At 35.7% G+C, this 18,034-nt stretch overlaps 2 protein-coding genes across 2 annotated transcripts; both read left to right on the top strand.

Moving 5' to 3' along the window:
• Positions 1–502: 502 nt before the first annotated feature.
• Positions 503–9,464, top strand: hspbp1 (HSPA (heat shock 70kDa) binding protein, cytoplasmic cochaperone 1). The gene is made up of 8 exons (XM_079818869.1): positions 503–693; positions 2,490–2,609; positions 2,770–2,968; positions 3,342–3,566; positions 6,618–6,773; positions 6,856–6,952; positions 7,046–7,157; positions 8,980–9,464. The coding sequence occupies exons 2-8, from the start codon at positions 2,490–2,492 to the stop codon at positions 9,058–9,060; spliced, it is 990 nt and encodes a 329-aa protein (XP_079674995.1). The 5' UTR covers positions 503–693; the 3' UTR covers positions 9,061–9,464.
• Positions 9,465–15,176: 5,712 nt separating this feature from the next.
• On the top strand, positions 15,177–17,461 carry pglyrp6 (peptidoglycan recognition protein 6; the record flags this gene model as incomplete). Its single annotated transcript, XM_079811075.1, is given in 3 exon segments — positions 15,177–15,240; positions 16,645–17,418; positions 17,421–17,461. Coding segments are annotated over 3 exon segments (879 nt in total).
• Between the last annotated feature and the right edge of the window lie 573 nt (positions 17,462–18,034).

Here is an 18,034-nt window from a genome sequence, read left to right on the forward strand (position 1 = left end):
ACTATGTTTTTGTGGCAATTCATTTTTTTTTTAATGTGATTTTGTTCTTTATGCATATTCTCTTACTAAAATTGCCATGGTAACCATAGTTTCGTCAGAAAACTAAAGTTACTCAATTAATATATTACAATAAAACGGTTACCAACCACAGTTATTAAACATACGATAAACAACAGACAAATTGTACTACACTGTCTGACGGATCGTTCACATGTTGTATGACTTAACGCTAGTAACACCTGTAGTAACCATGGTATTTTGATGGAAAATATACATAGCAAATTATTATTAGCTATTATATATCTATGTAATAATTATATGCATAGTAATATTATAATATAATTTGAATTGCTAATATGATGCTAATGTAATTTTAGGGTTTACAAGGGTTTCATTATGCAACTTATTATGTATTATATTTGATTTATAAGGATGATTAAAAAAAAAAAATGTATTTACAAGGATGATCAAAAGCATTATATACAGTAAAGGTCATGACGTCATCGCGCGTCGACGGTTTCAGCAGCACGCCGTGGTGCAGCATCTGGAAGCTTCTGGATCCGCGATGGTGTCTTTATAGTAGCGTCGCTAAGCTCATGCACGTTATTATTAATACTACTGCGAAACGTATTGACACACATCCATATATCTTCAACTTCAACCGCTAAACTTTGGCACACAGCATTTCCAAAGGTAAGGCCGTTTGGGTTACCAGTGTTTACAATTTGTAACGTTACCTTATTCGATTTCGTTGTATTGGTCTGCTCTATGTCTTTGAGTCTGACAATATATAGCTTAATATGTCCAAATATATTATTTGTGATAACATATCTGTAACTGTAAGTGAAATATAAAAGAAAAAAATTTCATGTAATATTATCTGTGGTAAAATGTCATATGATAATATATCTGTGAGTGAAATAAATGTCACAAAAATGTATTATCTGTGAGTGAAATATAAGAAATAAATGTCAAATGTCACACAATATATTATATGATAATATGCAAGTGAAATAAATGTCACAATTAAGTATATTATATGACAATATCTGTAAGTGAAATATAAGAATATGTCACAATTAAGTATATTATATGACAATATATCTGTAAGTGAAATATAATATGTCACACAAGAAAACGTATTATCTGTGTTATTAGTAAGTGAAATATAAGAAGTAAATGTCAAATATCACACAATATATTATATGATCAAATATATGCAAGTTGAATAAATGTAACAAAAAATGTATTATCGGTGATAATATCTGTAAGTGAAATATAAGAATGTCAAAATTAAGTATATTATATGACAATATCTGTAAGTGAAATATAAGAATATGTCACAATTAAGTATATTCTGTAATAATATCTGTAAGTGAAATATAAGAATATGTCACAATTAAGTATATTATATGACAATATATCTGTAAGTGAAATATAAGAATGTCACAATTAAGTATATTATATAATAATATCTGTAAGTGAGATATAAGAATATGTCACAATTAAGTATATTATATGATAATATCTGTAAGTGAAATATAAGAATATGTCACAATTAAGTATATTATATGACAATATATCTGTAAGTGAAATATAAGAATGTCACAATTAAGTATATTATATAATAATATCTGTAAGTGAGATATAAGAATATGTCACAATTAAGTATATTATGTAATAATATCTGTAAGTGAAATATAAGAATATGTCACAATTAAGTATATTATGTAATAATATCTGTAAGTGAAATATAAGAATATGTCACAATTAAGTATATTATATGATAATATATCTGTAAGTGAAATATAAGAATGTCACAATTAAGTATATTATATAATAATATCTGTAAGTGAGATATAAGAATATGTCACAATTAAGTATATTATATGATAATATCTGTAAGTGAAATATAAGAATATGTCACAATTAAGTATATTATATGACAATATATCTGTAAGTGAAATATAAGAATGTCACAATTAAGTATATTATATAATAATATCTGTAAGTGAGATATAAGAATATGTCACAATTAAGTATATTATATGATAATATCTGTAAGTGAAATATAAGAATATGTCACACAAGAAAACGTATTATCTGTGTTATTAGTAAGTGAAATATAAGAATGTCACAATAAGTATATTATGTAATAATATATCTCTAAGTGAAATATAATATGTCTCACAAAACGTATTATCTGTGTTATAAGTAAGTGAAATATAAGAATAAAAATGTCACCAAAAATATATTATCTGAAGATATCTCTAAGTGAAATAAAAAATCTAAAATATTAAGTGAAATAATTATACTGTAAATAGCAGAAATGTGGTTTATGTGCGTCTCATTTGTTTCTATATAGTTTTTGACAAGTTTTAGTAATGTTGCCTGAATGTTGAATTTACTTATGTCTGATTAAAAAGCTTGTATGGATTGTCTGAAAAACGTTTAATACAGAATATCATATGATGTGTCTTTATCTTTAGATGGCAGAAGGCAGGGGTAACAGGCAACACCCCCATAATTTGCGAGGGGTGCTTCAGTTGGCCGTGGAGGCTGGTTCTGCTTCGGACGGTCCGGCTCCACCAGAACCCATGACACAAGAGGTGAGCAAGCAATCTCTGAAATCTGTCCTGACAGTTATTAATATGTGAGGTCTGTTAGGCTGATGTTTATTCTTTTGTTGTATGTTAAAATACTTTCTCTAATCCAAATTCAATATAGAGAGTCCACTTTAAGTAAGCCACTTTCTTTCTCTTTTTCCAGAGGTTGGAGTTTCTCAGAGGAGCTCTAGCGGAAGTGTGTAAAGGACAGATGGATGAGGTCGAGCAGATGAAACGGTGTTTGGAAGTGCTGTGTAGAGATGAATGCAGGGAGGGAGACGAGGAGGAGGAAGAGGAGGATGAGCGAGAGGAAGCAATGGAGGTGCTTTCGGAGCTCTGTGAGAACCTGGACAATGCGAGAGGTGTGTGTTTTATCACCCAAATTCTGTCATCATTTACTCACCCTCATGTTGTTCCAAACCTGTCTGAATTTCTTTCTTCTGCTGAACACAAAAGAAGATATTTGGAAGAATGTTGCTAACCAAACAGTTGATGGGCTCCATTGACTTCCATAGTATTTTTTCCCCTGCTATGCAAGTATTAACTGCTTAGTTCCCCATCTTCACTATAAGTTATTCATTGTTCAGCAGAACAAAGAAACTCATACAGGTTTGGAACAATTTGAGGGTGAGTAAATGACAGAATTTTCATTTTTGGGTGAACTATCCCTTTGAACTTCCTTGTTGTCTTCTTGTAACACCTAACATGTGCATCACTCCTCTGTGTGTTTTGCAGACCTGATGAAGCTGGGCGGTCTGGATTTGTGTATGTCACGGTGTCTCTGTCACTCCAAGGCGGGCATTCGCTGGCGAGCGGCTCAGCTTGTTGGCACCTGTGCCCAGAATATGCCTGAGGTGCAGTTCTACCTGCTCAACCAGGGGGCGCTACAGACACTCCTGAAACTCACAGATCATGACGCAAACAGCACAGTTAGAGTTAAAGCACTGTACGCCGTGTCCTGTGAGTATAAATGAGCATAAAAGTAAATGTCCTGCTCTTTATTGATATTGTCCAAGATTTTATATTGGATATTGGGTCTCGTTCACTAAGTGTGCATACTCACACATTTATGTAGGGCTGCACAATATATTGCAAATGTACATATCGCAATGGCATGCAATATCTGAATGATTTTAATAGGCTATTTCAACATTGTGAAAAGTGTATGTTTTAGGTCAACGCATCAGGGGTGGGCGATATAGCCTCAAAACTATATCATGATATTTCCAGAATATTTGCGATAACGATATTTATGACGATATAGAAAAAAAATTATGGAACAAAGTTTTATTGGTAATTGCAGCTGGTAGGCAGCAGCATTTATTAGTGCAAACAAAACCATAACATAACATTTTAGTTTAACAATAATGTAATTTATGCCATGGTCTGTCTGAATATTTGATTCTGATTGACTGGAAGGTGTGCAATAAAACCATTTAATGCACGGGTAGATGAATCCTCGTTTTATATTAATGCACTGTTTTCATTTTTAGGTGTGTTTAGACGGAGCACTGTAATCGGTTTAAAAGTCTGAAAGTCCGACTGAAAATGCTGCATATAAACACTGCTTTCATAAGGATACACAAATATTTCTGAAGTGTAAATCTTTTTATTTTGTAACTTGTTATGAAGATAAATGTTGGAATAATGACACAGACATAGCCTGGCTACAGCGTTTGTCCCAGGCACTTTCTAATTCAACTGCGCCTGACAGTTTCTTACAGCAACACCAGATCGGTTTAGATAACGTCTCGTGTAAACTGTCCACAGAATCGTTCAATCGGAATGATTTTAATCGGAATGACATAAAAGTGTGCATGTAAACGGGGCTATTGAAGCGCACACACACACACGCGTCACTCGCATTCAGAGAGCAGAGATCGCGCTGCACATTCATGAGCACAGAAACTTGTTATTAACGCCGCCCTGTGACTTTTAGCAATAAAATAGCTAAGTTACTGGATTACTACATTATATTTCTCAGCAACGATGGGGTTACATTGCTATTTTTCAGTAATAAACCCACATCTTCTTTAAGAGAGACGCTGAACAGACGCAGTCACACAGGTACGAATCTCTCTCTCTCTCTCTCTCTCTCTCTCTTGATAATTAATTCAAATTCAAATTCATTCAAATAAATGTAATCTTACGCACTTCTCTGTGTCTGATTCAAAGAAGGCAGAATGCTAGATCTAATGAGCCACAACTGACGAAAATAACTGTCAATGTTACCCTTCCGGTCAAATATTGCGCTGCAAACATCAATAGCAGCTTTAAGTTGTCAATGTTTAGTCAGTTGTCAAGAGGGCTGACCTCTTGTAACCAAGCAGCTCCCTTTTTAGGTACTAAGTCGTTATCGGAGGCTGACATGCTGCTCTTCGTGTATACTCTGACAGGTGTTGTTGTGCGTGCTATGGAACGTAAATGCGCCATATGCCATCGCGTCACTATATCATTGATATCGCGATATAACACTTTTTTTTATCATATAATCGTGGACGGTATGATATGGCACACCCCTACAACGCATATAGTGGAGAATAGACTGGGCACACGACTGTTACTTATGTGACTTGCTTGATGCTAAAAAGAGTTATTGAATGCAATAACTTGCGAAAAACAACTCCTTTCAGTCTTGCTCTGTCTGACACACACACCGAAACGTGCGCACCAGCCTCTCTGAAAGTGTGTGATCCCTTCAGTTCTGTTTCGTGTCTTGTTACACACTCAAACTGTCAAATACACACACAGTTATGTCAAAATGGCTTTCTTGATGAGTATTCATGTAAACACAGTCGGTTATGCTTTAAGTGAACTTTAAGTGGCTGAATAACCTTTGTAGCTTTATTATGTATCAGTGTATATTTAATTAATGTGAAGACTACCATTTTTAGTTCTTATTTTTAATAACAAAGATAATTTAAAATAACACAAAAAATCGTCCACCCCTCGTTCAGGAGTCTTTGTTTACCTGGATGTTCTTGATATAAATTTTTAGGTTGATATAACTATATGTTACCAAGTCAAGCAAAGAGATTTTGGTATTTAAATATTGGAATTACATTTTTTGTTTGTTTACATTGATGTTAAAATTATATTGTCAGATTTGTGACATTCATTTTTGCTAAAACCCTGCTGGTCACTTTCAGAAGTTGTAGCGATGCTTTCTTTTCCCAGAAAGAATGTGAAGCACATAAATGGTATCATTCTCAGTTTTTAAATATTTTTTTAAATATAATTTAAATAGATTTTACACACTTAAAGCAATATCGTATCGCATATCGATTATAGCATTATTTAACAAGGTATTGCATATCGCATTTTTCTTCAATATCGCAGTGTGTGAAATTATTCACCAATAACTTTCGACTATAATTTATTCTAAATTTACGGAAAAATGTTGGAACAACTAAAACCACACATACGCAAAAAATCACTTTCTTGAGAAGTTCTCCTGTGCATAGAAATATAAAAAAAGAGTTGTTTAAATAATTAATTTAAAGGAAAAAAACTTGCAACTCATCTTCCCAATGTTTTGATGAGAAGGGCTTATGAACCGACTGTTGTCAAGAAAAAACGTTAAAAATAAATGCTTGATAGTTTAAATTTAAGAAAATTAAGACATTACGAAGTATTGCAATTTTACCATTGCAAAAGAAAATGATTATTTTTATTTTATTTTTATTAAGTACTGCTTTTTTTCCATATACAGTAAAGTATTACAATAGTACTATTTCTTATTTCGTTTATAATAGTAATATATTTAGGTCTTTTTTTATTTAGTTATTTAGCAAACGAGCACTGCAAACCTGGAGCTTTTTTTTAAATCGCAAATTTACGTTTTATTCCCAAATTGTGCAGCCCTAATAAGCTTGTTTATTTTATTCTAGTTAGTCAATATAATGTTGTTGCCCCAACATCTTTATAACTGAAAGTCTCCCAATTAGTCAGTGGCAAGTGTCCTCTTTACCGTCTCTGGAATCAAGCATCTTCAATTCTTGTCTTTCCCAGGTTTAGTCCGGGAACAGGATGTAGGTCTGCGGGACTTCCTGTCACATGATGGTTTTTCAGTGCTGATGAGGGGGATGCAGTCAGAGAGTGAGAAACTGAGAACTAAATCAGCCTTTCTTCTCCTCAACCTTCTGACCAGTCACCCAGAAAACAAAGGTAGCACTGAATCTGAATGCAGACTGTTAGAACATATGGACTCCAGTTTGTACGAGTGTTTTATGTGTCCATTCGTTCTCAGATACAGTGTTGTCTATGGGGATGGTTCAGCAGCTGGTGTCAGTTCTTCGGTCCCCTCATTCCTCTGTACATGAACATGTACTTGGTGCCCTCTGCTGGTTGGTAACTTTATTGAATGATGAAAACCAAACTTCAGTGTGCTGATGAAAAGCTTGGTTTCTGACTGATTTTTGCAACATGTATGTGTGTAGTCTGGTTGAAGACTCTCCCCGTGGTGTGAGTGATTGCAGAGATCCATCGCTGGGCTTGGAGGAGATGCTCAACCAGCGAGTGCAGGACCTGAAGGGGCGAGAGGAGAGCCTGGTAAATTCATTCACTCATCTCTTAACTGTTGTTTGATCTGTTTATCTCTCCAGTACTTTGTCCTTCACTTTCACAAGGTTCCCACGCTTCTTGAAAGTACTTGAAACTTCTTGAATTTCAGACACATGGATTCAAGGCCTGGAAAGTACTTGAAAACAAACATAGGTCCTTGAAAGTGCTTGAATTAAGTGTGAACTATATTTTGTTAGAGTAGCATGGTGCTATTACAAAAATTGGCCTTCATGCGCTGCCAAAGCCAGAACAAAACTGCATTACGGGAGGAAGCTATTTCAATATATTTCTGCTGTTCCATAAGCGCCATCTACTGTCAAAAGCCCTATTCGTACGGATAGTTGTTTCTTGTGGGGTCGTAAGGTATTTTCATTGACGGGCTAGTCAGTGATTTTATTGCCGCCCGAATCCAGAATGTCAGTGTTTTTCTCCCACCACCCGCGTTAAAATCCCCGGCCGAATTACCTGCTGTTTATAGACAAACACCAAGGATGTGTGGTAATTTAATTGCCATCCGAAGTCCACATCTCTGAGTTTTCAAAATGAGATCACTTCAAAATTCACTGTTGATATCCTTTTTGACCCTTTTTGAGCTGTAATTTGGATGCACTTTAAAGATCTAGACTTTCATTACTGAAATGCTGGCAAGTATTTACAAGAGTAATATATTTCATCACCGTTCAAAAAATAAAAAGAAGAAAAGTACGTAAACATATGAAATGGGCCGTTATTAAAAGGTACATGTACAGGTGATTAAAAAAATAATTTAGCATATTTTTAATGCCTAACAATTAACTTGTCCATATCTTTTAATTTAATTGGAAAACAATATTATCTCTATATTTTGATGTTTTAATTAAGTAATGATTTATAAAAAAGAAAACTAAAACTTGTGTGAAATAAATGTTAAAAGCAGGAATAAGAGCTGCAAACTGCATCTCTCGTTAAAACTCGCTCGCTCTTGTACACCCGCCTCTTTCCTCATTGGATTTTGTAAAATTGGAAATTTTTCCTCATTGGAAATTGTATTTAGTTGTCAGTATATGCCTTAGCGTTACTGCATTAATGGTAGACACAGGTACTGTAGGTATTTGAAATATTGGCAGTAACACACCCACCTTTATCGTTTTTATGGTGCATGGCTTAAAATAAAAGGTGCTTTAAAAAGTCCTTGAAAGTCCTTGAATCTGGTGTTCATGAAAGAGTGGGAACCCTGCTTTCATGTCAAATATTTTAAAGTCAACATTAAATAAAAATGGACCCTATTTTCTTTTTCCCAGTCTTTTGTGAGATTTGTTGAAGCATGAATGAAAAAAAAGTATGTTTTTATAATAATAATAACAAATAATATTACATTTGCCAAATATTATGAGCCAGTCAGTGTTTGGTATTCAAAAATAATTGAAATGAAATGAAATATACATTTTAGATAACTAAAAACTTAATTGGAAATTAGAAATGTTGACTTGGTAACTATGAAATAAAACAGGTTGAAGTACTAAAATAACAAATTAAAACTTTGTCTTTTTAAAAACTTAATGAAAATAAATGAAAGCTAAACAGAATAAAAAAAAAGACAAATCACAAAATTATTACAATTTATACTGCAAAATATGAAAAATGTAAAGCAAATTCAAAATATTAATGAATAATATATAATAGAATATTAATAATACTAAAGTAACACTAGAGCCAATCAGTTACCGATGGATTTAAGCATTTCCCCCTTTCCCCATTAAATATTCAGGAAAATATAGTTGCAAACAATGCTTCATAATGACTTAAATGTCTGGATTTTCTTTTCCTGTAGGAGGAGCTGGAATTTTGTGAGCGTTTACGAGTGGCTTGTTTCCAAGGGCAACCCCCGGAGGACAGTGGAATGGATCGCTGAGGTCTTACTGGTGATTCCTGCTGCGCAGTGATAGGCCAACACAAAAGAAGCACGCAGAGTTTGTATTCCCTCTCTGTTTAAGAGAGAAATAAAAACTAGAAACAGAATTGATCAAGAGATAAACTTGAAAGAGACTTTAACTCTGACTATTCAGAGTTTAATTTGACCAGCTATCTGTGCATGTGCAAACTCATATACCTTGAACTGTACACAAACGCTCTTGTGTTAATTTGAATATGTACATTTTTGTATATGTCAGTTTGTTATTATAAATTATGTGTTGTTTAGGCTCAACTTTCTAAATGTTCATTCTTCCTCTTTACACACATACAAAGCCATAATGTAGAACTACATATCTATATAACGAATAATTTGTAGATGTAAAATAAAGAGTGTTCTGATTCAAACCTCTGTTCAAGTTTAATTCTGACCTTAAAATACATTGTAGTGAGTGTAGTGAACTTAAAATCATCTGCAGCATTTACACCATTACATAATCGGTAATAACCATGATCCTGTACATTGAATTTAATATTTATTGAATAATAATAATGAAATGTTTGGCACCTGCTATATTAGCATTGTCTTAATTAATCAATCTGTAATTTTTGAGGAATCCATTGCAATGTTAAACACAGCACAGCTGATTAAGATATTTATGTTAATATAAAATAGAGACATAGTTTTTAATCCCATTATAACTTAGAATGAAAAGGATTGTTGTCTTTAAATCGAGCCCTGTTTTAGGACAAGAAACAGGACACTTTAATGATTGATTTCAAAAGCGATAAAAACGTCTATATATCAAATATGATTTAACCAGGGGTGTCCAGTCCCGCTCCTGGAGGGCCACTGTCCTGCAGAGTTCAGCTCCAACCCCAGCTAAACACGCCTCAACCAGATAATCAAGGTCTTACTAGGCTTGCTAGAAACTTCAAGGCAGGCGTGTTGAGGCTAGAGTTGGAGCCACACTCTGCAGGACCGAGTTTGAACATCCCTGGTTTAAACTTTAATAAATGTCCTTGGAAAACCTAACCCTGTTTCCTATTCGGTGAATAAGGACCTTGTGACAAACCGTATCAAAGGAAGCTTTGATACCGAGGAAGACTAAAATGGAAGCTTTATCTATCTACAGTTTCCATTTATTCCATTAAACAACTAAAATAGGTATGTTTTAGTTTTTTTGCTAGAATGATCTGAAATATTTAGCCTGGATGCCAGCCGAACTTAGCCCCGCCCACAACATTTTTACTCGGGCAGTTCGGTCTGGACTTGATCTGTAGAGAAGTAATTATGCCCGAACAGAAACTGTTCGGACCAATGAAATTGTCAGGGCGGGCTTTAGACGATGATGGACAGATGATAAACATTAACGTAATCATCCACGTCATCAAAAGCCACTTGGGTTGAATTTGTTCTAATCCTAAACGGAGAACTTGTTAGTATATGCATTCACCTTTACTATTTCTCTCAGAAATGATGATCGTGTTGGTAAGTACTCTGTGTATCCTTAAATTCTTTTTTTACAACACCGGGAAAGATCGTTTACACACAGCAATTGGGCGGGTTTTGCTGTAAAAACTTGGCAACCCTAACGTTCCTCAAAACTAGCCAAAAACAAACCCAATAGCTTTCCAGGGGGGTTCTCCGGGAAAAAAGGGCATTTTTATTGGGGGGTAAAATATGTGATATTTTGGCAGGGCTGGCAGCTAAAAATCGCATTCCTGGGTCTGTATATCACATAATTGGGGTCGCTTCAACCCGCGGACATGGCAACACAGTGCAGTTGAGTTCTGTTGACATTTGACAACTAACGTTATGCGTCGCTCCGTTGCTCTGATTGGTTGTAGGTCTATCCAATTGAGGTCTTTCCTGGTTCGGTTGAAACACGCCCCATAATCACAGCCCAACGGAGCAGATCAGACTCATATTCTAACTAGAATTGAGTATGACGACGTCAGGCTATGAAATATTATTAGCAATAAAGAAACACTTTTCTACATAAGGAAATGTTAAAAATTGTGCATTTCTCAATTTTTAAGTCTCTTTGACTCTAATATACATGTAAACATAAAACAGATGAAGTAGAATTTTATCTCATACCACACTCTTAAAAGTAAAGTTTTTTTTACTGCCATCAATGGTTCCAACTCGAAACGAGTTCCTTACCCTTTCACAACTTAATTGAAGAAAGTTTTTACACACAATTAATTTGTTTCATTCAAACTAAATCAGTTTAGTTGGGTCAAGTCAAATTAATTTACTATGTTTAACGAAACTTCATTACATTTGTCAAACTAAGTTTTCTTATGTTGGTCCAACTACATTTTTTCTTGTCAACTTACTGAGGTTTAATTCGTTTTCTTATGTTTTAACATACAGGACCCTATTTTAACGTCTAAGCGCATGGTCTAAAGTGCACGGTGCAAGTGCACTTAGCACAAATCCACTTTTGCTAGTTTAACGACGGGAAAAATAGTCGGCCTGACAGGCGCATGGTCTAAAAGGGTTGTCCTTATTCTCTTAATGAGTAATGGGTGTGTTTTGGGTGCAACGTGCAATAAACCAGTCTCTTTGACTAATATAATGAACATAATGAAGTAAAATTTGATCTCATACCACACTCTCAAAAATAAAGTTTTTTTTACTGACATCAATGGTTCCAAGGAACTATGACCATATTAACCCAGTTCTGTCAACACTGCATCGGCTCCCTATTAAACATACTATAAATTTTAAAATCTTGCTACCTACAAAGCACTAAATAGTTTAGCTCCCCAGTACTTGAGCGAGCTCTTAACACATTATAGTCCATCACGTCTGTTGCGGTCTCAAAATTCTGGCCAGTTGATAATACAGAGAATCCTTTTCCTATTTAGCACCTAAACTCTGGAACAGTCTACCTAGCATTGTTCAGGAAGCAGACACACTCAGTCAGTTTAAATCTAGACTAAAAACACATCTCTTTACTATGACATACACATAGAACATTATCAATTTATATTATTCAAATCAGTTAAATGATTGTTTTATGCTGCATTACCTAGGCCTGGAGGGGTGTCCCAATACTTTTGTTCTTGGCTTATTTCTCCTTCCCAAGTCTGTCCCAACACCATTACGAGAGATAGAGGTGGATGCTATATGCCACTATGCAACACCCTTGTCACGTAAGTGTGACATGCCCTATCTTCTGGCATCATGAAAGCTGTCATGCCCCACTTTACGAAGTACTGAGAGAAAACTTGCCAGAGACCCGCAACAAGCTGAAACTTATTCCTCAGAAATCCAGAAATTGGTTCAGTCCTGAGCTATCAGAAAGCTCATTCTAAAAGAAAGGGAATGAGATGGTGAATCCTCGTTCATTCCACACCACATGGTGCGCCACAATGAAAAGAATCATGTGGTTCTTGATTGCTCCTTTCATTTAAATGGCCTCAGTCTAAATGATTCACTCCTCGCTGGCCCCACCTTAGGTTCATCACTGCTTGGGGTCTTACTCAGATTCCACGAGCATGCAGTGGCAATCAGTGCTGAAATCTGGGGCATATTTCATCATGTCCACCTTCTTACAGAATCTAGACCACTACTTCAGTTTATTTGGCGTGACTCAAAGAGAAGGGTCGCCCTGGGGCCAGTTGCATAAACCTTTAAGACTAGTCCTACAAGTTAGACATACAATTTTTTTCTTTAAGACTGTTCATAACTTTTTAAAATCAGTTACATAAAAACATAGACTGGCCTAATTTGATACGAAAAGTAAGACTGAATGCCACTTGCCTAACTGCTAGTGGCTCATACTAGATCTTAAGACACTGTCTTAACATAATGGCTTAGTTTATGCAACTGGCCCCTGATGTCTTTGAAAGGCGCGTTCTGCCATTCGGGACAAACTACTCATGGGGTAGCTAGATAACTCCCTTCCTGCAGTCATATACTCTAAATAAGAAGGCCTGAGTCGTCGTCAGCGGAGACACTCCCAGGTGCAAGCTGACCACTTCTGATACTCCTTTATCCGCCATTACCTTCCAAACCCTGCAGGTCAGACAGAAATGTACATTCCCCAATATTACCACAGGCACGGTAGGCATGATCCCCAACAGCCCAGAGCACATTGGCCTATTGGAAGAGCTGTGCAAGTGCACCCGTGTCAAGACTCACAAGTGAGATCAGTGGAGGTCCAAGGTTTGCTCTTGTAGCTCGACTTGTGTCCCTACTCCCCATCCCATAATATGATAGGGAGGAGCGCAACACCCCTGTTGCAGCATCATTAACTCGCACACAACCTTCTCAAATGTCAAATTGAACGCACAATTTGGGGGCGGCTGTATAAACTGCTTGCGTGCACTTTAAGACTTGTTGCCCTTTCATTATGATGCAGCAAAGTGTTGTGTGAAGAAATGCAAGCCAATCCAAGTTGAAGTGTTAAGTGTGTGCATGCATCCTATAAAACCACACACACATATTCCATGCTTCAGTGAAGTCATCAAAGGAAATAACTGTGGTTGGCTGAGTTCCTGGGTTCTGACCGGCTCACCAGGGTTTCCTATCCAACAGTCCTTAAGAGATAAAATTCCAAATCCCACAAATTTACTTCAAAAAAGTAACATTAATATATACTGTTGCAGGGCTTGGGGAAATCGCGCTCAACTGCTCTATTTATATGGCCCCAGTGATGAATGCGAGATGGCAACTGATGTCGGGACGATTGTAGTCCGCCACAATACATTTTTTGTTTTAATACTTCTATTGTGTGGTAACCTTTTTATAAAAGGTAAATGAGAAGGGTATGAGAGGCCATGCTGTATTGTGAATCTGCTTTACGTCATGCCTAACAACGCCCTTCAGCCTTGGTGTATTGTGACTTATTCACAATACAGCACAGCCTCTCGTACATTATTGCTTACATACTGTAGAAATGTGTTTTAGCATTTCTCCATTTTTAAGTCTCTTTGAATAACATAATTCAGATGAAGTATAATTTTATCTCATACTACACTACATAAAGGTTTTTGTTTTTTTTACTGCCATTGACGGTTCCATGAAGAACTCAAAACAAGTTCCTTACCCTTTCTTAACTTAGTTTTTTTTTCTCGCACAATTTAACTTCGTTCATTCAAATTAAGTGAATTTAGTTGGGTCATCATATTTTAGTGTATTAGGTAAATTAGTATTTACGGTATTAGTGCCCCACAGCCTTAGCCTGTCTCCGCCCTCCTACGTACTTTTGCTCAATTTTCATTTTCCTTCAGTACTTCGTCTGGGATTGCGGTATATTCTCTGGTTTTCTCCGGTCAAATTTGAACCCGCCTTCAAGGAAGTTAACGCTTGTCAATGGAGAGTGGCCAGACTCTGTACAAATGAAATGTACAAGAGTCTGGTAGGACCGGGTTACCACAGCCTGAGCACAAGCGCCACTCTTCAGCACAATGATAAAGATTCAAAAATATTATAAAAACTCCTCCATCATAACTGAACATAAAACTAAAATGTAACGCATAAAATAACACTTTATGCCCAAATGTACTCTCCTAATGCACTCCCTTGCAAAGCATGCTGGGATCTAGAGATCCACTGCCCTGTTAGTTGTCAACAAAAGTGATTTGTTTATTTCTTTAACACTAATTAATTAAGTAGAATATAAATATAAAAGTAAAATATTAGGTGGATTGAACACACAAATTAAGTGGTTACAAAATGTAAAAAAAATTGTGTTACTTAGCTAAAAAGGGCTCATTTAAGAACTATTCACTGAACTATTCTTTCTGGGATATAAATGGTTTTTCTATGGAATCACTGTTAAAACCCTTTTGGAATATTTTTTTTTAAGAGTGCATAATACACCTTTTTTGTGGCATCCATTAAGAAATTAAGATTCTTGACATATTTCTTTCTTTATCATGTTTTTTTGTTTGTTTTGTTTTTGGCCAGTTTATCTGGGGCATACTGAAAGCAGCTGTCACTTTCTCAGACCTAAATCGACCCTTGTTATGGAACCCAGTTTATCAGTATGTGCTTACATAAGCATTAGCATGTATTTATAATGCGTATGAGGTGCAGGTAGACACACATTTATTCTGCCTGAACAGAGAATCTTTGGCGCTGTAAGATCTGTCCTCATGGCTTGGCACTTGGGGTTGCTTGTTTCTTTGCTTGTGGTGTTTGCCAGCGTCTTCACTGAAGGTAAGTCATATATTCAATCTTCTGGTCACTATGCTGAATAATTACTGCCCGTTTACTCTTCATCTGTGTGTACAGGCTGTTTTTTAAAGGGTTTGTTCACTCAAAAATAAAATGTATTATCCTTCTTGTCATTCCAAGCACAGATGACGTCCTTTTGTCATGAACGACACGACATGAGTTTCCACTTTGATGAGTGCACTTTTCTTTCGTAAGCCAAAAATGATTTTTAAAAAGCACCATAAAAGTACTGTAAAAGTAATTTATGTGACTTGAGTTATTTTTTTACGTCTGCTGAAGCTGTACGATAACTTTGTTTGAGGAACAGACTGAAGGGTATTTGCTATTTTCTTAAAATATTGCCCTGCATAATCCCATGTTTCACATCAGTGACAAAACGTAAGAACCTAGTTTTGCAATGTCAAAATCAAAAGTCAAAGAGTAAATTTTATGGTAACACTTTACGATATGGTCTCATTTGTTAACGTGAGATAATTAACTATATATATATATATATATATATTAGTTGATAAAAATACAATTCTTAGTTGTTAATGTTCATTCACAGTGCACTAGCTTAACATACAACTTTAGATTTAAAAAAAATTGTTAGTAAATGGTTAAATTAGCATTAAGAAGTTTTGTTCATTGTTCATCCATGTTTACTAGTGTATAGTTAACATGTTAAAGGAACACTCCACCGTTTTTAGAAATAGGGCTTATTCAACTTCTTTCCTACATTTAGATATGTGTGCAAATGCAGTTTTGTCTCAGTGCATGCATTGTTTTAGTCTGGCAGGGTCGCCGCTAGCTTAGCTTAGCATAATGAATGGAATCCTATGTTGCCAGGTAGCATGTCCCGAGTAAGAGTGACCCAAAAAAAAAAAACCCCACCTAATTACTTCTTGTGGCCTGCGTATTCACAACGAGTACAAATAGCATGAAATCCCACAACTTCCGTGTTGCGGAAGTCATTCAGTGTCCAGTCACGCCTACGTTTTACTGTGTGTTGCACAGCCTGTTTGCCTTTTCTTTGAATTATTGTTATTAAAACTTTGTGTTGGAACTCTATTCTTCATCTTCGTCCTGTTTGCCTGCAACCACCCTTGACAAAAGTGTTTTGCTAAATGTTTATGGTATTTTTTTTTTCAGGGGTTTTGGGGTCTGAAACGCACATGAATTCTAGATCTTTGATTCCTCATGATACACTCTAAAAAAAAGCTGGGTTAAAAATAACCCAAGTTGGGTTGAAAATGGACTAACCCAGCGATTGGGTTGTTTTAAGCAAATATTTTTCACAATTGCTGGGTTAGTCCATGGGTTAGTTAGTGTAGGACTCCTTTAATAGCGGTGGTTGAATAAATATTACTATTTAAAATGCCCATGTTTTCTTTATTTTTTCATTAGCCACCACCTCAAGGCGCATGGACGACTTCATCAGTGCTGTGGAGAGAATTGAAGCTGAGAATGCGGGGCTTCAGATGCTCGATGTGGTCAAAGGTTTACGTAAGGCTGCTGGCTTTGAAACCGACCTCATCAAGCGTCACCTCGGGGACCTCAGTGATGCACGCGACCTTGGGAGAGATCCATCAGTCGTTTCATACTTAAGCAAGGTCATTATCCACAGCGTATCACAGTTGGGGGAGGAGGAAGGTGTAGTTCTGACTTTAGATGGTTCAAATGTGGCGTTGGCCCCAATGCTCCTCGGACTTGAGGCTGGGCTGCAGTCGACCATCCAAGGCCTGTACCCTTTAACCTTGACCGAGAACCTGGTTGCCTCTTTGGTACATCATGCCCACAATGAGCAAACAAGTGCTCCTCTGGGCACTAAAGGTTTTTGGGATAGTATTCAATCCCCAAAGGTGTACACTCTATCTGGTTTGCCCTCCTTGGCAACAGACGCCCTAATAACCGGAGGTATGGACGGGTTCATTCTTGGATTGGAAGTTGCCACGTCTGACCTTCGTGAGCTTTCACTGAGTGACTTGCTGAAGAGTTACTACAGCCACCAGCTGGACGCCGCAGGGTTGGATGCAGCGCCCCGTCTGATTAGTCAAAATCGAAGGATGAACTTTAAAAAGCTTGCCAGCTTCTCTTTGCTGAAAAGCCAAGTGGTTCAGGCTCTAACAGTTCGTCGTAACTTAGATGAGTCTGAGAGGAAGAGGCTGGATGATGTCGTGAACAAGGGTTTGAGGAATTTGTCCATGTGTATGCAGGTAATTAAACCAATTTTTTTTTTTTTTTATCATTGATGTTAACCATTTTATACTGACTAGTTTTAAAAAGAAACATTTTATAATTTATTAATTAATATTTTTACTGGCATTTTTAAGATTACTGTATTTTACATTCTTTTACTGTTAAAATATTTTAAATATATATTTATAAAAATTGTTTTTAATAAATATAACTTTCTTTTATTGTAACTTAAGCAGACTCAATTATTTATTTAACATTGTAAACTGGCATTTTACTTTTTTTGCTATAACTGTAGAACATTTTTAATTTAAATTTAATACCAAGTAAATCGATTTATTACTGATGTTATCATACAGACTGTTTTATTTACTTAATATTTTAAATATATTTATATCATTATATTTTCCTACTAAATGTAATACTTTTTTTAAATTGTCAATTTAAAGCTAACTTAAGTATTTAACTATTTTAACTGTTATGCTATTTATACTGTTAAATTAGAAATATTTTTTCAATAATATAATTTATGTACTACAAAGTAAACCACTTTAATTGACAAAATTTCAATCTGTCAATAGCAATTTTGTGTTCTCACATT

The sequence above is a fragment of the Gobio gobio genome (genome assembly GCF_949357685.1).
Source record: "Gobio gobio genome assembly, chromosome: 1".
Classification (NCBI taxonomy): domain Eukaryota; kingdom Metazoa; phylum Chordata; class Actinopteri; order Cypriniformes; family Gobionidae; genus Gobio; species Gobio gobio.